Below are 23,653 nucleotides of genomic sequence, written 5' to 3' on the forward strand. Positions count from 1 at the left end.
AATAACACTCAAACTGTGCAACGAATAGCTTGCTTAATAACCAAACTGATTGATAGCTCAAATGAAACTCTACTATTCAAAATAATACTACTCTTGCTAGCTAGATAGCGTCTTAGTCGAAACTGCTTGACAACTCAAATCAAACTGAATTCCAGCGCCTCTACCATTGTCGCCTTTTATACTCTTTTATTTCAACCTTCGCATCTTCTAGGCGCTTCCAGAATCTACTAGTCCAGCAGCTCTCAAACTTCTCAGCTGTAACTACAATTGCACAATTTTATAGTTTTTCTCATTGCATACTTATAGGAGTATCTCAGATATATGCATGTGTTTGTGCATTGACTCTCCGCTGCTCGTATACGTACATGGTACATATGTGTAGACGGATTTATTGTTTCGTTTATGTAGATATATAATGATTGATCTATGGATGTGAATTCACGTCACTGCTTATCATCGGCTTAGAGATGGCAGCACTCCTTAGTTTTGCTAATATTCGTAACAATATATTTAATAAATAATAAATAAACGAATAATAGAGTACATTTGCTTAGAAGAAATCAGTATTTTAATTGTCTAGGTTATTATAGAAGCTTGTTAATTCTTTATTGAAGAGCAGAGCATTGCTTATAAACCTAAGTCTAGAAGGGAGCGAGTTCCAAAGACGTATGTAAGTAATGAAGAACTGGCGATCAGATATTAGCATACGATGTCTGAAGTGGGTAAGGAGAACAGATCTAGACGACTGGAGAAAATTCTGTTCTGTAGCCCAACCCTTTCAAGCGTTTGCCAGTGTAATTTATAGCGTCAACCAATACTCAACCTCACCTACCCGTGGTGAATCCTGTTTCTTTAGCAGGCGAGGCTCTGGCGACCCAAATATCCTCATGGAACTAGGAGGTGGAGCGGGATGGCCTAGAAGGTTCATTGTGGTCATAATAAATCGTCCCCGAGGTGGTCGGGGTTGTACCCTAATGGTGTTTGTTACTGAAACGTAACGGATCATTATTCGTCAAATGATCATCAACATCCCGTAACACCCCCAAAAGCTTCGGAGAGTGTCTTTATCGCTACAACAATAGCAACAACAACAGATACTCTTAAGTTAGGTCTTGGGATTGAAGGTGGTTGCCAGCGCAATTTATAGCTTTTCCAAACCAATTGTCAACCTCACCTACGTGTGGCGAATCATGTTTATTTAGCGGGCGAGGCTCTGGCGACCTCAAGCTCGAGAATAGTGGGTTGGATAACCTCTCTGGTAGCACTTTGCACAAAGACAAATATACGCTTAGAGCCACCTATAAAGTCATCTTCAAGGCGCATGTCACCGAAATTGTATCTAAAGTACAAAGCCGCAACAAAATCCTCAAGTCGCTTGCCGGCAGCAGCTGGGGAAAATATATAGAAACGTTGCTAACCACATACAAAGCAATTGGCCGGCCGCTCATGTGCAACGCGTCACATGTTTTGTCCCCTGGGCTTAAAACACATACTGGAAAATGATGCAAACAGGACGGCCACGGGATGTCTCCTTACGACCCCCGTCCGGCACCTGTCAACACAATCTCCTCATGGAACTGGGGGGTGGGGAGGGAGGGATGGCCTGAAGGTTTAATGTGGCCATATAAATCGTTCCCGAGATGGTCGGGCTAGCACCTTAATGGTGCTGTGTTACCGGAGCGTACCGGATCTGTATCCGGCAAAGGACCATAACATCGATAACACTCCCCAAAGCCTTCGGGGAGAAACCTTATCGCTACAACAACCAATCTCCCTATGGTCCGCCCCTATTGAAACTGTCAGTTTCTTTGGACTCCCGTTAGAGGACTTTGAGGACAATTTGTGGATTGTCGTGTCCATTGAATGGGGCGAAGAACTATTAACACAACAATAACACCAGCTTAAAAGAAGAACACTGGAGGAAGCTACAGGTCTGTCAAACCTCCGCGCTCGGAACTTCCACGGGATGTCTTCTTATATAGCCAGAACAACATGAGCAGTGAGAGGAAACGAAATGCTGGAAAAATAGCTTCTGTTAATTGCTTAAAAACCTGGGTATCCATACAGGCATCTGATTGAAGAGCACCCGCCTCCCAGGGGCATAATAAGTAATCTCCGCAAGCAATATGAAGAAGATTTAACCTAAAAAATTATAAATGCGCGGCGAGCCCCGTTCTCAAAGTTTAATATCCGAAACTCGCAGTTGAGTAAAACAGACTTTCCAGAGGAGACACGGGACACTGGCACAACTTTGATCTGGATTCTGGAATAAATTAAACTTTTACTTATCCAGAATCAACCCCGACATACGCAACGTATTTCCAGCAAGTAATGCGTCTCCAAATAACACCAACCATTTTTACATTGGCAATGTGAAGTCAGCGTCTCTAATGGTACAAATACCAACCGACATGTGCAACATACGTATACATATACCGTATGTACGACTGTTTTGGTTTCTACGTTTCGGGCTGCATGCGTACGTACGTTGAACGTCCGTGAGTTTTCATTTGCATGGCATTCGCACAAAATAAGTCGTGTCAGCTGACACGTACTACGTAGGTCCTTTAATGAGTGTTCGTGCCATACCAACCATGCCGCTTTTCTTGGACTTCCGTTCGAGGATATCGATGCCAATCCGGGAGTGCTCGCTGTTTTCGGATGGGACGAAGCACTGCTAAAAGAAGTAGAATACCTAGAAGGGTCAACGTGGTCATATCAAACCATTTCCGAGTAGGTCGGGTTCTATTTTGGAACATGCCGGATTAATCACCTTTAATGGACCATCAATGTCTTTAAAACTCTCCAAAACCTGGGGCGAGTTTTCCTATTGCTACAACAATAAGAAGAACAAGTAAGGGTGTCTAAGTTCGGGTATAACTAGGGCTGCCAACCCTCCGGTTTTCGACCGGAGACTCCGGTTTTGAGGTTGGTGTTCCCGGTCTCCGGTTTTCGGACGTATTTCTCCGGATTTAGGGGAGTGTTAGTTCAATTGCTTTAAAGGTTCTTGCCCCCTGTTCAATTAAATCCACTTTGCAAGACTTGAAAATTAGCCGTCCACAAGTTCACTTTTCTATAGCTATAGATGCTTCAAATAGAGGATCTCAAAAAATGTATCCAATTGTTGTTCGTTATTTTGACTGTGATAAAGGTACTCAAAATAAACTTATGGATTTTTTTGAAGACGCAGAGGAAACTTCATCAACAATTTTTGAAAATATAGAAAAGTTCCTAGAAAAATATAATTTAAATACAAACCAAGTTTCTGAGTTTTCTGCAGATAATGCCTTAGTAAATTAGGGTGTACGTAATTCTGTGTACCAAAAAATTACAAATAAGTTTCATGATACAAAAGTGGTAAAGGCAAATTGTAATTGTCATGGAGGACATGCTTCAAGAATTTCTATGAAGACATTGTGTTTTGATGTTGAAAACTTAGTTTTGAAAGTTTACGACGAGTTTTCGAATAGTGCAAAGCGCACCAAAGGACTAGAAACCTTTTTTGAAGATTTTGAAATTGAGTACAGAAAAGTTATTCGGCACGGACCGACCAGATGGCTTGCTTTAGGTAAAGCTGTTGATCGTTTAATACAATCGTGGCCTGCCATATCGATGTATTTTAAAAGCCGGGGGGAATCTAAATGTCATCCGCTTATATGGCAGTTCGTACAAGGCAGTAATTATGATGATGTCGGAAATTTATCTTCAAAACTTACGCTTTCAGAATGTTTTCTTTACTTTACGCATCATTATTTGAACATTATGACAGGAAATATTGGCACTTGAGAAAAATACGGTTACGTCAGCCGACTTACATTCTATTCTTGTTAGCGTTAAGTCTAAAATACAAGACCGACAACTAGATCAGTTTTTTAGAGTCAAAGTCAAAAGGAACTTAAAATTTCTGGACAATTCAGACCAAGAAAAATTCAAGAATGATGCTAATGAAGTATACAAAAAGACAATAAAATACTTAGATCAATATTATGATTTTGAAAATTCGGTTTTCAAGTTATTTAGCAGATTTGACTTAACCAATGTGGTTACATACGACGATGCGCTCAAGGCAGTGGCTTGGCTTAAAAAATATTAATGAAGATCGGCTATACGATGACGTTAGAAAATATATTCCCAATTTATTCAATCAATAGGTGTTTCAGTAATCCCAGTCGATTTAAAATGGGTTCGGTTATTCAAAAGTATCCATTTCTCTGAGCTTCCAGAAGTTATTGGGACTATTTTATCTATACCTATAAGTAACGCTTTTGTGGAGCGTGTTTTCTCATTAATGGGAAATTTATGGACTAATGAGCGAAACTGCATGTCAGTAGATATATTCAAGGCAGAATTAATGATTAAAATAAATTAGAAAATGACATGCCAAGAATTCCTAAACTTTTTGAAACAACCTGCACAACAAAACCTTTTAAAATTATCTCAGAAAACTGAGAAATACGGATTTAAAAGTTAAAAATTGCGCCAAATAGTTACAAAAGTACTTTTTGAATTGTTAAAATGTTTTCGCTTATTTAAATAATTTTGTTTTAATAAATATGCATAACTGAATATGCATAAATATGTGTTTATCTACACGAAAGTAAAATGTCTTTGAATTTATAACACGGTTTTAGAAGACTTATATTTAGACAAAATAAAACCGGTTTTCACGAAAGTCTGAGATAAAGTGTTAGTTTGATTTTAATATTTAGCCATTTTCGAAACTTAAATCTCCGGTTTTGGAATACTTTCAAGTTGGCAGCCCTAGGTGTAACCGAACATTATATACTCAGCATGACTTTCAATTGTTTAGTTCATTTCAGATAACCTCTCTGCCGAATGTTATGATAGGTTTAACGGTTTTTGCTTTATAATTAATATTTTTAAAATTGATTTTATTACAAGTAAGCGGTGCCACGCCCATTTTCAAAAATGTTTTCAAATTTTTATCAAGAGTCTCAATATCACTCCACACATCAATATTTCATCATTCTAGGTGTATTATTTACAAAATAATCAGGGTTTTTTTGTTCTCCAAAATGCTATATATATAAAAAGCGGGCATGGATATAACTGGATTTCGCTCATTGTAAATAGCAATGGGAGGTGAGTGCCAAAGAAACCATATGCCAAATTTCAATAAGGTATCTTAATATTTACAAAAGTTATCGTGTGCACAGACAGACGGAGGGACAGACGGACGGACGGACATTGCTAAATCAATTCCTTTTTTCATCCTGAGAATTTTGATATATGCAAGTCTATATTTATCTCGATTCGCTTATGCCGTTAAGATCAAACGTTATGTTACCAAAGTTAATATACTCTGTGTGCAAAGCACGCTGAGTATAAAAATATCCCCGCATTAGGGGGATGCATCTTGAGAGCTCCAAGATCTTTGCGGTGTCGGTAAACCACCTGTCAAATCCAACGAAGCGCAATAAAAAAAAATAACGCACACATGAAACCATAGGTAATGGTGTTCCAAAGGTGGTTTTGTATTTGTTGCTGTTGTAGCATTGCTTAGCCTCATCCAATAGGCGCGACCGATCGCAAATTGTCATCAATATCCTCTAACGGTAGTCCAAGGAAACTTGCAGTTTCAACGAGGGTGGACCATAGTGAGAGAGGTGTTAGAGGCGTTGGTTCCACATTGCAATTAAAGAGATGGTTGGTGTCATGTCGACACATTGCTAGTAGGAAATAAATTATGTATGCCGGGGTAGATTCCGGATAAATAAGAGTTTAACCTGTTACTGTATCCAGATCGAAGTTGAGCTAGAGTGACGCGCGCCTCCCTAGGGAGAGTGCGTTGCTCTTCAGCGAGTTCTGGGTATTTTTCTTTAAGAACTGGATTCGCGGGGTGACTCCTGGCATTGAGGTTCGACGCCCGTTTGTGGATATCACTGAGAACCTGTTTGTGTTTTTTGCTTCATGCGGCTGTGTTCTCAGGTGCCGTATTTCCTCATAATGCTTACTGAGATGACCTCTTAAGCCCCTGGGAGGTATGAACTCTTCAATCAGATGTCTGTTGGGATGCCCAGGTTTCTGGGTATTCAACAGAAACTGTTTGTTCGGAATTTAGTTTCTCTCCTTAATGTCCAATATGGTCGACCTTTGTCGTGCCCATGTTGTAAATGAGATTGTCCATGATTGTCCAAGCTCATCGGTGTGTTGGCCTGGATCTATGGCAATTAGTGTGAAGTCAGCAGCGTAGGATATAATGTTGACCCCTTCTGGTGGTTAGCTTCGATATGTAGAAGTTAAACAAAAGCGGAATACCCTGTGGGACCCCTTGTTTAATTCTATTGGGTTTAGATGTTATGTTCCTGAATTGCGCTAGGAGATATCGGACGATAAGATCTCCTACGTTATATGGTTTCCCAGGCTTTAACCACCCTGGCCATTTTCCATTTTTCGGGGATGACGAAGGTGAACCGGGATAGGTTGAAGATATGCGCTAGATAATTAAATCCCTCTTTGCAGAGTTTTTTAAGCATCGGCATGGATATACCGTCTGGGCCTACTGCTTTAGATGGTTTAGCATGAACCATGAGATCTTCAACCTCTTTGGGTGTGATGGTAATTGGGGACGCGCTGCGTTTGTGCTTGTGCGCGCATCTGGCTTTGTCAAACGTAGAATGCATAACATATTGTCGGCAGAAAGCGCTTACGCATTTTGTCGCATCCGACAGCACTTTATCGCCGAAAGCGATGGATATTTTGCAGGGATGCACCTTAACGTTAAGCTAATCGTTTATCAAAAAATTTCCACCGTTTCCGTTGAAACACTTCGAAATATTATCGATAAAGAAATTATCAAGATAAATTGTATCTCGTTTTTAACCGTAACGAAAACGTGATACTTTATGTTTGAATTATGCTGGCAATGCTATAGCCATGGTGAAGCCGTAAGGTGGCAACAACGAGCGCACATACACACACAAACTCTATGTAATTTGTTTGTGTAATTCGTTGGTGGTAATGTCAAAAATACTCTGAGAAATGTTCGTACTGTCAAAATTCATGAGAAAAGTTGCAATCAGCTTGGATAATGCTTTCACCTTTAATGACTCCGCCATCAATCAGCTTTGCCAGCATAGTTTGAAATTAATAATCAACATAAACGATTTGATTTCGTTTTGATATGGCAGAAAACGAAACGAAATCATTTCGTTAATTTGACGATCTTAACGTTAATAAACGAAACGAAATGACTTCGTTTCGTTTATTAACGTTGATTATCGTAACGAAATGATATCGTTTCGTTGGTTAAGCATGCCTGATGTATACATACTACAGTATAGAGATAACATAATATAGAATAACATAACAGAACATAAGAATATTCGTAGTAAAAAATATAAAAGTTGTATTGCCACTCTTCATTTACTTTCATTTTAAATTAAATTCACTCCGATAATTCTTTCCGACACAATTCCTCTTTAGTACTTTGGCATATGATCCTCTGTGGGTGCTCCATGGAGTACTACAGTGAAAGTACTTTGGAAAGTACTCTCACGTATGTACTCTATGGAATACTCACAAACAAAGCGAGAGTGGGATCACCTACTCCTCTCCTAGGACATCGCAATGTTAATTGGAGCACATTTTTTGTATGAATACAGATTAGTTTTGGAATACTCCTATACTCCCATAGGAGTATTCCTTACATTATTTATGGAGTACTCGCGTTTTTTGAAGGGTATTTTTGAACCAAAACTCAAAGGTAACATTCTCTGAGTAATGCCGAAAAATCCCGGGACTGCCATTTTTAAATCCCGGATTTGGACAAGATCTTCAGTATATTGTGAATGATGACAAAGTGTGATCTCTTCTGCATAAACGTCAAAATTCCAAAGTGATTGGATCACCTGATTCGTATTTGACTATCGCTGTCTCATTCTGTATCTCTTTCTATCACCCGCTGAAGATAGGCGCCGCCATATTGAACAGCCTGTCAGGCAGTTGACAGATAAGAGATCACACTTTGTCATCATTCACAATGCTTCAGTATTCGATGCCTTAAGGGCCAATTAATGGTGACTTATAACCATATAACCATAACCAGATAAAACAGCTGATTGAACATACCTTATGGAAATCAATGTAATTGATTAATGGTGCCATACCATGACGCTAACGTCATAACCATACCATAGCCAACCAATTGGATTTTGGTTTCTCGCCATATCCATAACCTAAAAATATTTGAGTTGGTGAATTTAATAACTTTTTGTAGATTTTATTCATTGCTTTGGATACGTCATGACCAAGAGTTTTATTGTTTGTGGAATATGTTTGTAATTTTTTGCGTTTTCTTAATTTTTATGAAATTTTCACGATTTTTAGGTATGTGATCGATTAATGGTGATCACATTGGAGATGGTTATGGATATGAGTACGACTATGGCGTTAGGGTTAAGGAAGTTTAATTAGCCCTTTAGTGCTAACTGTCATTTGATTATCAGCAAAGCTGCTCAAGCCCGATCAAAGAGGATAAATTATGATAAGGGACGTCACTCGTTACTCGCAGCCATTTGCTCGATGTTTTCTAAGAGGTAGTCGCTGTTTTTTTTTTTTTTTTGACGAGATATTCATAAAATGCCTTCTATACATTTCGTAGAGCGTTTATTTTTCCCACTGTATTTAATTAATCAATTATTTCTTTTTCCAAAAATCACAGTTACATAAAGGTGCCTACACCGCATGGATAAATGCGAGACAATTCAAAAATGTCCCTCGTAGAAAACATTCGGCATCAATTTTTTTTATTTCCAGCGAGTTACTCGCCACTCGCAATAGACTGGTGGCTCTTATTATCAGCCCAATTCTAAACAAAAATTCCGTGCGGGTTTTTCCCTTCTCCCATTAATCGTATTCTAAATAAAAATTTTGAGTTTTTTCACTTCTCCTTTTCCTCCTATTCTGAGCAATGTTCGAAACATTGTAAATTCATACAAGTGGCGAATGTTTCATAAAAACCTTCCCAATAGTAAACAGCCTCGATCACCTGTTTATTCGCTGTTCGATTACTTATATTATTTGCTCAATAGTCTTTTTCAAACATTTTTGTAGACGACTGGTTTATTGCATTATTTACATATTTTAAAATGTTTGCTTAATTGGCTGCTCAGATTTTATCATGGTTCAATTATGTACAGGTTGGCTCATCTCATCAGCTGATTTTATTTGTCATTGCAAGGTCGAAGGGATTGTTAAAGGGAGATGGCAAACTCAAAATGAAGCCAACACATTGGCAAAATTTTACTTATGCGGAAGTTACTCACGAACGTACGTACCAAAAACGTGTCAGCTGACACGACCTATCTTATGAGTGTGCCATAGATTAGATTGATACGAATCTTTTGTTTACGCTCTCATATTTTCGCTCTCACGAGGGATTTATCTTCTAGTTGTTGCTGGCAACAATCACAGATAAATCCCTCGCGCCAGCTGAAGCGGGTGCCAGAACAAAGAATGTGCCAGCCAAAACGAAAAACGTGCCAAAAATTTTGGTAAACTTTAGTTTGACCTACAACTGTAGAATAGCGTTCAAAAATAATGGGAAAAAGGATAAAAATACTTGTTTAAGTGTAAGTATTATTAGTTCGAAGGCGGAGGGTAAATATTATTTCCCATTCAAAAGTTATCACTAAAAACAGGTTTTGTAAATATGAACTCCCGATGAAACCAGTCCATTTTGATCACAGAACCTGGAACGCCAAACATGTAGGATAAATCCTATCCATTAAATAATGTTAACTATTATATCATAGGTCCGATTTACTGAAATTTCAAAAGAATATATGGTTTTCACTGTGAGTTAAATGCGTTACAATATTTGACTAATTAATTTAATCGAAATGTTAGTTTTACTTAGATTTGTTTATATTTAACTCTAACTAGTCGTATTGTTTTAAAATAACTTTATTATTAAATGATTGAAACTATAATCGCCGAAATGTATGTCAAAAATCCCCATTTTCAGATCTATTAATTTTTGTTTGGAGTGGCATCATTGATAAATGTTATAAAAAATGTGCATTTTGACAGCGCTCTCTCGAAACAAAGAGTTGCAAATCCATTCATCTATGGAGTGTGCAATGTAAACGAAAACTCACCGACGTGCAACGCCCGTACGGACGTAGCCCGTAACGTAAAAATCAAAACAATTTTAATTTTTTCCGTAAGAACGTGTCAGCTGATCGCTCTCTCACTAGACAGAGTTGCCTAGTAAATTTTGACCGTTTGCAGTTTTATGCATAAACACCTAATTAAAGTCGGAAAAATTGTGAAAATAATTCGAAATAATTATGTAAAAGTGCAGATTATAAATATGTAATCTATTTATATTTATTTAATATTAATTCCAGCCTTTTACAACATCAAAAATTAAATTGGAAAAAGTTGATGTTCCCATAAGCATGCATGCAAAATGGTCAATGGCAACAGTGCTTATCTGTAAACAATACACACACAAATATGTCATGTACATGTACACAGACGCACACATTGATTCCTACGGGCTTGAGGGTTCGGTCAAACGTGCTTCGTTCGACAAACGTGCGTACGTACGGCACACGTCGGTGGGTAATTGCCGCTTTACACATACAAAAACTGCTAAGTTTTATGTTTCCATTCCATACCATTCGCACCAATACCAATACACAGATTTTGACAATTTGAACAGACATATTTTGTTGCTTTACAGATGAGCCAACCTGTACATAATTGAACCATGGTTCCATCACTACAGAGAATGGAAGAAAGGTTTGTTTTTTGTTCGCGGTTATAAAATTAAAATGCCATGAATTGCGCATTCATGTTTCAAACGAACTTTTCTTTTAATTTAGTCCACAGAAAATGAGACTACAAATTAATATTGATTTTTAAAATCTAGTTAATAGAGAAAATAAATTAACCAAAGATTTTGAAATATGTAAGTAGCGCAATATACCAGTCGTCTAGAAAAATGTTTGAAAAACATTATAGAGCAAATGATTTAAGCAATCGAACAGCGATTCAACAGGTGACAGACTGTTTACAATTGTAAACATTTTTTTTTTTTTTTTCAAACATTCGCCACTTGCATGAATTCATAATGCCCCGTACCATTGTAAAGGGCCAGTGAAACTCACAAATCACACTCAGAAGATTGTGCATTCACGAGTTCAAAATTGCTTCGTTCTGCGCAACTACGTCACACTTGGCCGCTTCAGCGCATGAAAGAAAGAGAGAAAAAACAAGACCTAAAGGAAAATGACGTAAAAATTGCCCATAAAAAACAGCCGAGCTAATGTTTACATGCGCAATGTGCCACCTTCTCTTATTCCATCATGAGTTAAACTTCCCTAATCCTAACGCAATAGTCGTAACATACCAACATCCATAACCATCTCCATTGTGATCGTTAATGGTGCCATAACCTTAAACATATGACATTTTCATTAAAATGAGGAAAACGCAAAAAATTACAAACATATTCCACAAACAATAAGCCTCTTAGTCAAAATGTATCCAAAACAATAAATAATATATATAAAAAGTTAATAAATTCACTAATTCAAATATTTTTAGGTTATGTATATTGCGAAAACCCAAAAACCAATTAGTTGGCTATGGTATGGTTATGGCGTTACCGTTATGGTATGGCACCATTAATCGATTACATTGATTTCCATAAGGTAGGTTCGATCAGCAGTTTTATCTGGTTATGGTTATATGTCACCATTAATTGGCCCTTTAAGCACCTCTGTCAATATCATTTAAAATATTCGAGTACTTCGGTAAAAAAGCGTCCCGAAAAAATTTAAACCAAGGTAAAATGCATTATGAAGAACTTGATGCATTAGATCCACGCAATACTACCTACATCACTCGTATTGAGACGCCTCCTCCACACAAAGTAGCGGTGTTGATTTTAGTACAACAGTATCTGAAAGTTAAAAATGCTGCTACGGATGCCGGTGTCGCATATCCACTGATGGCACGACGAAACTTTTGTATGCTTTTATTGAAATTGATACAATATCCCGACATGACATACAATGATTTATATAATTTGCTCACTTCTCCACGATACAAAATAAATACAATACATTTGGAAAGCTTCGAAAAGGCCATGTCCAATGTTTTTACAATGGGCATCGAAACTTTGTGTGATTTTGCTGAACGACAGAATTGGGATAAGCTGCTATCAGAGGAACTGGGTATCAGCCAATTTAGTATTGTAGGTCTATACATACGGCGTGTTTGTGTTATATTGGAGCGTTTGTCTTTCCCGGAAATAATGGCATTGTATAAAAATATTTGCTTGTACTACGAAAAAGGTAAGGGCAATTAGTAAGCTACATCTATCCATAATTCATTGAATTTATAGGTGTAAGATCCTTGGCAATTGGACCACGTAGAGTAGGAGGAGCTTCAACCAGCGCGCAAGATGATATATTCCAACGTCCACTTGAAAGATGTGCAAACGAGCCGGGTCACACCTTAGAAGAATCTGCTTTAGACACTGATACAGTACATCAAGACAGAAATCCGCACAGTAAATGGTCACCAAAGCAAGCTGACCTCTTTGTAACGCAACAATGTAAGCTACTAGAAAACAATGAGTTACGCGCTTTATCTCCAATTGAACTTCAAACTAAATTAAATGAAATAATACAGGACAACCCACTGAATTCACAAGCTTATTTTCTGGGTTATATGAATCAGTTACGGTTGCGCGACTATTATGGCGCTATGAATGCTCTTCATCGCGCTTTCGATCGAAGTCCTATACAATCTATGAATCAATCCGAACAAAAGGTGAAATTTAAACAATTATTTTGTAAGAACCCAAAATGATCACATGCAGTTGTTACAGGGTTTTCAATATTTCAGTGTCAATTTGGCTGTGCTGCATGCCTGTTTTAATCATCGTCGTGAAGCATTAAGCGCTCTCAAAGAATGTATTATGCTAGCACAGGAATGCGGTGATAAGCGTTGCCTGGACTTAGCAAATTCGTGGTACTGTTTACTCAACAGTAATAAAATTGATCCCTTTGAGAAAAGCTTACCCGACATACAAGATCCAGGTCTAGTACAATCTTTATCACTAGCTATACAATATGTTGTTAAATTTGGTGCTCAGTGTGGCTATTTACCATTGGATCTATTCGAATTACTGCTCAAGAGCGATGAATTAAGCAACAAAAATTCAATAATTGAACATGCTTCTGATTCTCTAGCATTAAGATCAGCGCTTTGGTGTCTCTATGGGCGTCACGAAATATCATCGCTGTATGCGCAATTGCTGTTACAATTGAAAAAAACATGGGCATTTGGTGATATTGGTAATTCAGAGAGTGTTAGTAAAGTACTTGCTAGTCTCTCGTTGTGGTTCAATGTACAAGGGGAACTACAAATGAGCGCTGTAGTCCAAAATCATGCCCGTAGTCGTTTTCCACGTTATCCGAATGCGCAAAATTGGATGACTAGTGAACTACTCATTGCCATACAGCAATGTATTTACCGTTGCCGATGGCAAGAAGCACTTAAAGCATGTTGCCAACTGTATATATTGGACAAGAGTGCAGGAAATCTTCAGCGTGCCGCAGTATATATCGCGAAACGTTATTTCAATACTGCGCGACGTATTATACATAAACTACTCTGCAGCCCTAACTTGAATGTTCTGACGCAAGTGCGTGTTCTAGTGCTTCAAGCTTATGCGACGATTTGTGAAGATAGTGTATCATCCGAAACAACCGAATTCTTGATTCGAGCTTCGGTGTTGGCAACATCGGCGTACATGGAATATGAGCAAGCAGTTGTAGACATGGTATTAGCACAAGTGTTGCTTAAGATGAAAATGCCACAAAAAGCATTTCAGGCTGCTAAAAATTGTATGGAAAAAATTTACGAGAACGGTGGCGTTTATGATCGAGCTAAAATGGATTTTGTTTTTGTGAGGTGCATGGTGGCAGCAAGCGAAAGTGATGATAAGAAAATAAGCAATTTATTGGAAGGACAGAATATATTGGAACGAGCGGTGAATTGCTTTAAAAAATTAGAAGCTCATGCTAAGGTATTGGACATTTTTGTTTACTTGGCACAAACATTCAACGAGCTTGGTCAAATAGAGCAGCGCAATAAATATGCTTGCAAATTTAAACATTATTATTCAGAATATCCAATTGCGATTGAATACCTTGGAATGGCATTTTAATTGTAAACTTTGCTTATTTCAAATATTAAATTAATTTGCTAAAAATATACTGTTCATTGTTAGTCGTGTTGTTGTTGAAGCGATACCGGAACGTACCGGATCTACATCCGGCAAAGGACCATCAACATCTATAACACTCCCCAAAGCCCTCGGGGAGTACCTTTGTCGTCGCTTCCCAAGGCAGTCGGTTCTATGTATCGGAGCGACTCGGGATTTTTCCCGACCAAGGACTGTCATTTCCGTGTGACCCCATCTAATTTGTTTCGTCCCTCCCACAAATTGTCATCCTCCCAGCAGCTCCTTGCAGCAGGACTGCTCCATATTCTCTTACTCCGGGAAGGCATCGAATCCAATCCGGGTCCGTCTCCTAACCCCGGCCATGAGAAATGGTTTTGCTGCATCTGCCGGAAAAGAACCTTTTTAGGATGGTCATACTCTGTTCAGTGTGTCTCGTGCAAGGGATGGTTGCATCGGAAAGGTTGTTCTGGGCTTGATCCCAAAACCCGACTGTAGTTATTGAAACCACGTTTTTATTTTATAACAAAACTTTAAATTATATTTTTTTTAAAACGCCTAAACATATGCGTCAATATCTTTTATTTTTTACAACAATGAAAATTTTTGAAAATTGAAAAATCAATATTGAAAATTAAAAAATTGATAAAACGTTTTAAAATTACAAAGTTCAAAGTAACTAAAATACAAAGTTAAATAAAAATAATAAGAACCCTACATTACTCCCCCTTCAAGAAAATGTATCATTAAACAAATTGAACGTAACTCTCTTTTTATGTAAATTCGGTGTTGTTTGTGTCTGTTGTTTCAATTATTGCAGGTTTTAATCTATCAATGGGAATAGTTTTAATATTATTATCTATTTCAAATTTAAAACATTTTTGGTCGTTTTCCACAATTTTGTAAGGTCTTTCATATGGTTGTTGTAATGAATGTTTAATAATGACTCGAACAAATGCAAATTTACAAGTTTGAAGATCTTTTGTAACGTAAATTCCAGTATCAGAATCTTTATGATGACTTAAATTTGATCTAACATTTCGAAAATGTTCACGTAAATTACTTAAAATTTCAGTTGATGAGAAATTTTTAGCTGATGGCACAAAAAGTTCCCCTGACAAACGTAAATTCTGACCATTTCCGCTGATGTAGCCGAAATATCTTCTTTGTAAATAGATCGCAAACCAAGTAATATGACAGGTAACTCGTCATACCAATTATTTGTGTCCTCTCTAGCTATTATAGTAGTCTTTAATTGTCTATGAAACCTTTCAACCATTCCATTTCTTTGAGGGTGATATGCGAATGTTGTAATTTGGTGACTACCAAGTAATTTAGTTAACTCTGAAAACAATTTCGATGTAAATTGGCTACCTTGATCAGTTGTTATCTTTAACGGAACTCCAAACCGAGAAATATATTATCTAAAAAATTTATTTGCAATTGTAGTTGCTGAAATATCTTTTAATGCATATGCCTCAGGCCAACGGGTAAATCTTTCAATAATCGTTAAAATATAGCGATGTCCTTTTGAAATAGGTAATGGTCCAACTATATCTAAATGAATGTGTTCAAATCTATTCTTGGGAATATGAATTTTGACAATAGGGGATTTTGTGTGACGATAAACTTTAGACTTTTGACAATTAAGACACTCTTTTGACCAAATATTAATATCCTTATTCATATTAGGCCAATAATATGTTTTAACTATGAGCTGTCGTGTAGCTCTTGTACCCGGATGTGCTATTCCATGTAAAATATCAAATACTGTCTTTCGCAAATTACTCGGTACAAATGGCCTAGGAGTTTCTCCTGAAATTTCACACCAAATATTAAAATTTAAAATGGGAATATTAATTAACTTTAAATTTAGATATTGAGAATCAGATACAAGTTGATTTAAGTCATCATTTTGTTGTTCAGTTTGTAAAATTTTAAAATTCAGTTCTGTATTATATATTGCATTAACCTCAAAAGCTCTAGATAGCGTATCTGCTACAACATTGTATTCTCCATTAATGTATTGTATGTCATCAGTAAATTGTGCTATAAATTCCAAGTGTCTCGTTTGTCTAGGACTTCGTTTTGTTTTTGAATTTAAAGCAGTAGTCAAAGGTTTATGGTCCGTATTGTCGTCCTTCCAAAAGATATCTAAAATGTTTTATATTTAAATAAATCGCCAATAATTCCCTATCAAAAGCACTATACTTAATTTCAGTTGGAGAAAGTTTTTTTAGAAAAGAATGCAATGGGCTCAATTTTATTATTGTAATTTTGTTGTATAACGCCCCCAATCGCTGTGTTAGATGCATCTACTGTTAAAGATAATTTAGCATCTTTGTTAAAATGATTTAACAATATCGTAGATGCAAATTTATCTTTAATACATTCAAAAGCTTCATTCGAATTCTCGTCCCATACCAGAGTTTTGTCACGTTTCTTACTTACTTTGTTAATTAGATCATAAATTTTGTTTGTAAATTCTGCTAGTTTTGGAATGTATCTATGATAATAATTTACCATACCAATATATTTCTGTGCCTGCTTAACTGATTTTGGACGTTCGAAATTGCGAATAGCTGATACCTTTTCATCGGTCGTCGATGTAAGCATATACAAAATCTAAATCACCTACTACCTCATTTATGAATCTTTGAAAGGTTTGTGCAGAATTTCTAAGTCCGAAAGGCATTCTCATGAATTCAAACATACCGAAAATAGTTGTAATAGCAGTTTTATAAATATCTTCTTCAGCCATAGGAATTTGGTGATATGCCCTAACTAAATCTAATTTTGAAAATATATTTTTATTATGAAGGTTCATATTAAAATCCTGAATGTGAGGTAAGGGAAAATAATCGGGAACAGTTACAATATTCAATCTTCTAAAATCACCACATGGACGCCAATCATTCAACTCTTTTTTAGGTACAAGGTGAAGTGGTGATGCTACTGAAGAATTTGAATGCCGACAAATGCCTGTTTTCACTAAGAAATCAAACTCCGTTTTCGCGACTTTGTATTTTACCGGATCTAAGCGCCTGGGCTTAGAAAATGGAAGACTATCTTCTGTTACAAGTCGATGTACTGTTGTATGTTTAAGAGGTTTAGTATAATCCGGCTCAGAAATAAGTGACGGAAACTCTTTTAATAATTTTGTAAATTTATTGTCAACCACAAATAATTTGGGTAATGGAATATCACAAAAGTAGGATACTGTATTAACTGAGAGATTGGTTAATAGATCTACTAAACGTTTATGTTTAATGTCTATAATAAGACCATATTTACAAAGAAAATCAGCGCCAATTATTGGCTTGGCTATATCTGCAATCAAAAATGTAAACGGAAATTCAAGTCTTAAACCCAAATTTACGTTTAAAAGCCTTTTCCCGTAAGTGGCAATTGTTGAGCCATTAGCTGCAGTGAGAATTATGTCTGAACGTTTCGTATGAGGAAATTTAGACGCGGGTAATACCGAAACTACCACTATCAATTAAAAAATTGATAAAACGTTTTAAAATTACAAAGTTCAAAGTAACTAAAATACAAAGTTAAATAAAAATAATAAGAACCCTACACCGACGTCCACGTAAATTTTATAAATCTTTTGTAGCTCCTTGCTGTTCACGCCCAAGGGCGTCCCGTAGTCTACGCCTAAGCGCCCCCCCCCCCCCCCCCCCCCCCCACTACCTTCCAGCATCCCCGCTGCTCAGCAAGCCACAACAAGTACCCTCTGCTGCTCGCGCCCAACGGCGCCAACAACTCAAACAGCTGATACCACTCATAACTACTACCTTCGTAGTAGAGTTGGTAGCAATGCTGAGCATCAGCCCCTGCCCCCGTCTTCTCCCCCCCTCTTTTCCGGCAGCAATCGTGCAGGTCAGGGAAACAGACTCTTAGTCCCTACCTCCGTTTGCACCGTCTGTCAGCACAGAATATATAGGTTTGCGACATCCGACCAATGCAGCTCCTGCTTTGGGTGGTGCCACTTTCCTAGATGTTCTGGTCTCCGCGACGGCAACCCCCCGACGGGTTTCATCGCGCCATGTTGCCAGGTCGCAAACCCAAATCATCCGGGTACCCCAATGCTTGCCCAAGGACGCCCAGTCGCAGGGCCACAACAGCAATTGCGTCCTGGCCTTCCACAACCCAGGCGTAGTCACCCGTCACTTACCCCCAGAGTGGCGACGTCTCCCCTTATGCACTTCAGAATTCTGCAGTTAAACTGTAATGTACTAACTGGGAAGATTACGGAGATACTCGATTTCATGAAGCGGCACAACATCCGCATTGCTGCGATTCAAGAGACTAAACTCACAGCAAGATCTGCATTGCAGACCTGTTCTGGGTATAATGTCCACAGGAAAGACCGCGAGAGTGGAAATGGAGGCGGTCTCCCGTTTATCATACACCACTATGTGCAATATTATATATTTGATCCTGGCATCGACCGCAGGGACAATGTCTTAGAACGTCAAGGCCTATCTGTCCGGTCAGGCGATGCAAACCTAGAAATCATCAACATCTACATCCCTCCTGCCACCTGTTGCCCCAGTGGATACCGCCCTAATATCAGGGCCTTACTCACTGGCAACAATCGCATTATCTTAGGCGATTTCAATGCCCGTCATGATCTATGGCATTCAAATTTGCGGCCGGACAGTAGGGGTGAGATGTTGGCGGATCAAATAGAAGAAACGACGTTCTGCACAATAAACGGAGACGCCCCCACACGTATGGTAGGAAGCTGTCACAGCTCGCCAGATATCTCAATCGTGAGCGCAGAACTCGTAAACTACGTCAACTGGCAGCCGATGGTAACATTGGCATCCGACCACCTGCCCATACTTATTTCGCTTGAGCGTACCGCCGACTTCATCGTCACTGAAAAACGCACTTTCATAAACTTCAAAAAAGGAAAGTGGGAAGAATATAAATCCTTTACAGACAACCGCTTTGCTGCCCTCCCTATCCCGACTGATACCCGCCAAGGGGAGCGTGCCTTCCGTAAGGTCATTAAATCCGCCTCGGCATATTTCATTCCCGCCGGGAGAATTCCCGAAATCCGGCCCCACTTCCCGGCGGAGGCCGCAAACTTAGCGAGAGAACGTGACCTTATAAGACAGCTTGATCCAGGCGACCCCCAAATAAGGGATATAAACCAACGCATCAGATTGCTTGTGGATGAACACAAGCGGGCGAAATGGGAGGAGCACCTAAGAGGTTGTAACCTCTTTACCGGTGTGGGTAAACTTTGGTCCACCGTAAAGTCCCTATCGAATCCGACTAAGCATAAAGACAAACTTTCCATCGCCTTTGGCGACAAAGTGCTGTCGGACGCGAAAAAATGCGCGAGCGCTTTCTGCCGACAATATATAATGCATCCTACGGTCGACAAAGATAGACGGAGAGCCAATAGATACGCACATAAACACAAATTCAGCGCGTCACCAATCACCATCACCGCTAAAGAGGTTGATGACGCCATTGGTCGTGCTAAACCATCTAAAGCAGTGGGCCCAGACGGCATAGCCATGCCGATGCTTAAAAGCCTAGGGAAAGAGGGTTTCAAATATTTAGCGCATGTCTTCAACCTGTCTCTTTCCACCTTTGTCATACCTGAGAAATGGAAAATGGCCAAGGTGGTCCCACTACTAAAGCCTGGGAAACCAGCTAACATAGGTGAGTCGTATCGTCCGATATCTCTCCTATCGCCAGTGGCAAAGACGCTTGAAGCCATTTTGCTCCCTTATTTCCAAGCAAATTTGCAGCTAGCCCCTCATCAGCACGGCTTCAGAAAACTCCATAGCACTACCACCGCGATAAATGCCATTAGCACCCAGATAAATTGCGGTTTAAATCAATACCCCCACCATAGAACAGTACTCGTAGCGCTAGACCTATCAAAAGCTTTTAATACGGTCAACCATGGCTCGTTACTGCAAGACCTGGAAGGGTCTACCCTTCCCCCATGTCTTAAAAGGTGGACCGCAAATTATCTGGGTGGTCGGCAGGCGTCGGTGCAACTTAGAAACGAAATATCAAAACCAAGGAGAATTAAACAAGGTGTGCCACAGGGTGGTGTCCTATCCCCACTTTTGTTTAATTTCTACATATCTAAGCTACCTTCACCACCGGAAGGAGTCACAATCGTTTCCTACACCGATGACTGCACAATAATGGCCACAGGCCCAGGTCCAAAGATCGATGCGCTATGCAATAAAATAAACGGCTACCTCCCTGATCTCTCCATTTTTTTCGCCTCGCGAAACCTGGAATTATCACCGACTAAATCTTCCGAGACCTTACTTACAACATGGACGTTCCAAATGTCGACCATTTTGAACATCCACGTCGATGGGACTACGCTACCGACTGTCCTACACCCCAAAATCTTGGGTGTGACGTTTGATCAGGATCTACATTTTGGTGAGCACGCAGCCGCAATTGTTCCGAGAATTCAGAGCCGTAACAAAATCCTCAAATCCCTCGCTGGCAGTACTTGGCGAAAAGATAAAGAAACGCTCATGACAACATACAAAGCAATTAGCCAGCCGATTACGTGCTACGCGTCACCCATATGGTCGCCAAGCCTAAAAATCACCCACTGGATGAAACTACAGGCCTGCCAAAATACTGCTCTCAGAATCGCCACGGGCTGTCTTCTTATGTCACCAGAACATCATCTGCATAATGAGGCGAGAATACTCCCCATCAGGGAGAGAAATGAGATGCTGACCAAACAGTTCCTGTTGAATACCCAGAAACCTGGGCACCCCAACAGACATCTGATTAATGAACCAGCACCGCCTAGGGGCTTAAGGAGTCATCTCCGTAAGCATTTTGAGGAAATACGGCACCTGAGAACCCAGTCGTATGAAGTGAAAAAACACAAGCAGGTCCTTGGTGAACTCCATAAACAGGCGTCGGACCTTTATGCCGGGAATTGCCCGGTGAATCCAGTACTTAACGAAAATTATCCAAAACTCGCGGAAGAGGAACGCATACTCCCCAGGGAAACGCGTGTCACTCTTGCTCAACTTCGTTCTGGATACTGTAACAGGTTAAACTCTTACCTATCCAGAATAAACCCCGACATACAAATTGTATGCCCCGCTTGCAATGTGTCTCCACATGACACCAACCATCTCTTCAATTGTAATGTGGAACCCTCGCTTCTAACACCCCTTTCCTTATGGTCCACCCCTGTTGAAACGGCAAGTTTCCTTAGACTCCCGTTAGAGGATATTGATGACAATTTGTGATCGGTCGCGGCTATTAGGTGGGGCGAGCATTGCTACAACAACAACAACAGTACCTTCGTCGTTAATACAACAACAACAACCGATCATCTCGGGAGAGATATGGTATGACCACATTAAGCCTTCTAGGCCATCCCGTCGTTATTGTTGTTGTAGCAGTACTTTGCCCCATCTGCTAATGTTCGTCTATGATCTAATAGTTGGCTCTCTGGACTGCTCAGCTCTATTAGCGTAGGTGTCATTTAATGTACCTAATGGATTCTTTGTACATTTTTACCATTTTACTTGCGTGTTTGCAGGGCTAATTATTGTAGTTTTCACCCAATTTTTCGCGCGCTTTCTGAATTTAACAGATTCTCGAGGAGGTTTTTCATTGATTTTTCTCTGTCGAGAAATATTTTTAAGTCAGCGCTGGAAGTCTACCTCTAATTTTAACTTGCAATATCAATTTTTTATTTGCTTACGCTATTCATGTTTTTACTTTTTTGTGTAGTTATAAGTCGATTATTTAGTTTTTAATTACTTTTGTTTCTAGTCTGTAAGAGTATTTCTGATCATAGACTGAATAAATTAAACATAAACAATTCAAGAGATGGTTGGTGTCATGTGGGGACGAATTGCAAGCAGGTCACACATTTTGTATGTCGGGGTTGATTCTGGATAGGTAAGAGTTTAATCTGTTACAGTACCCAGATGGGTATTTTTCTTTAGGTACCGGTTTCGCCGGGCAATTCCAGGCATAGAGGTCCGACGCCTGATTGTGGATATCACTGATGACCTGCTTCAGATTCTTTGCTTCTTACGGCTGTGTTATCAGGTGCCGTATTTCCTCAATGCTTACATAGATGACCCCTTAAGTCCCTGGGCGGTATAGCCTCATCACTCAGATGTCTGTTGGGATGCCCAGGTTTCTGGGTATTCATCAGAAACTGTTTGTTTAGCATTTCATTTTTCTGCCTAATGGGGAGTATTCTCGCCTCATTATGTAGATGGTGTTGTGGGGACATAAGAAGACAGCCCGTGGCGGTTCTGAGAGCAGTATTTTGGCAGGCCTGTTTTTTCTCCCAGTGAATAACAGTAAATAATCTTTACCCCAAGAGCTGCCGGCAAAAGATTTGAGGATTTTATTACGGCCTGGATTTTTGGTACAATTGCGGTTGCATGCTCTCCAAAATGTAGATCCTGGGTCCTAATCGTAACATCGTAACTTACGACCCGTGATCACCCGCTTCCCAAGGCAGTCGGTTCTATGTACCGAAGCGACTCGGAATTTTTCCCGACCAAGGACTGTCATTTCAGTGTAACCCCATTTAATTTGTTGCGTCCCTCCCACAAATTGTCATCCTCCCAGCAGATCCTTGCAGCGGGACTGCTACATATTGTCTTGCTCCGGGAAGGTATCGAATCCAATCCGGGTCCGTCTCCTGACCCCGGTCCTGAGAAATGGTTTTGCTGCATCTTCCGGAAAAGAATCTTTTTAGGACGGTCATACTCTGTTCAGTGTGTCTCGTGTAAGGGATGGTTGCATCGGACAGGTTGTTCTGGGCTTGATCCCAAAACCCGACGTCCCTTGGGCGGTGCCACTTTCTTAGATGTTCTGGTCTCCGCGACGGCAACCTTCCGACGGGTTTCATTGCGCCATGTTGCCAGGTCGCAAACCCCCATCTACCGGGTACCCCAATGATTGCCCAAGGACGCCCAGTGCCAGGGCCACAACAGCAGTTGCGTCCTGGCCTTCCTCAACCCAGGCGTAGTCAACCGTCACTTACTCCCAGAGTGGCGACATCTCCCCCTATTCACTTCAGAATTCTGCTGTTAAACTGTAATGGATTAACTGGGAAGATAACGGAAATAGTCGATTTCATGAAGCGGCACAACATCCGCATTGCTGCGATTCAAGAGATTAAACTCACAGCAAGATGTACACTGCAAACCTGTTCTGGGTATAATGTCCACAGAAAAGACTGCGAGAACGGAAATGGAGGCGGCCTCGCGTTTATCATACAACACTCTGTGCAATATCATATATTTGATCCTGGCATCGACCGCAGGGACAATGTCTTAGAACGTCAAGACCTATCTGTCCGGTCAGGCGATGCAAACCTAGAAATCATCAACATCTACATCCCTCCTGCCACCTGTTGCCCCAGTGGATACC

The 23,653-nt window shown here is 39.6% G+C and overlaps 1 protein-coding gene across 2 annotated transcripts; it reads left to right on the forward strand.

Annotated features, from left to right (window-relative positions):
• The first annotated feature begins 11,776 nt into the window (after positions 1–11,776).
• Positions 11,777–14,257, forward strand: ida (anaphase promoting complex subunit 5 ida). Of its 2 annotated transcripts, none has more exons than XM_067777610.1 (3): positions 11,777–12,329; positions 12,380–12,810; positions 12,860–14,257. In XM_067777610.1, exons 1-3 carry the CDS (start codon positions 11,825–11,827, stop codon positions 14,210–14,212), a joined length of 2,289 nt encoding a protein of 762 aa, XP_067633711.1. In that variant the 5' UTR covers positions 11,777–11,824; the 3' UTR covers positions 14,213–14,257. The 2 variants fall into 2 exon arrangements, with proteins under 2 accessions (XP_067633711.1, XP_067633712.1); XM_067777611.1 differs by having other exon boundaries at positions 12,869–14,257.
• The last annotated feature ends 9,396 nt before the right edge of the window (positions 14,258–23,653 follow it).

Source organism: Eurosta solidaginis, chromosome 3, assembly GCF_040869045.1.
Source record: "Eurosta solidaginis isolate ZX-2024a chromosome 3, ASM4086904v1, whole genome shotgun sequence".
In the NCBI taxonomy this organism is placed as follows: Eukaryota; Metazoa; Arthropoda; class Insecta; order Diptera; family Tephritidae; genus Eurosta; species Eurosta solidaginis.

What these genes read in the sequence shown, in the direction of transcription:
- ida (XM_067777610.1), top strand. Translation starts at nt 11,825, where the DNA reads ATGCATTATGAAGAACTTGATGCATTAGATCCACGCAATACTACCTAC. An exon ending in TTGCTTGTACTACGAAAAAG is followed by an intron (nt 12,330 to 12,379) that starts GTAAGGGCAATT and finishes TTGAATTTATAG; the next exon opens with GTGTAAGATCCTTGGCAATT. An exon ending in TGAATCAATCCGAACAAAAG is followed by an intron (nt 12,811 to 12,859) that starts GTGAAATTTAAA and finishes GATCACATGCAG; the next exon opens with TTGTTACAGGGTTTTCAATA.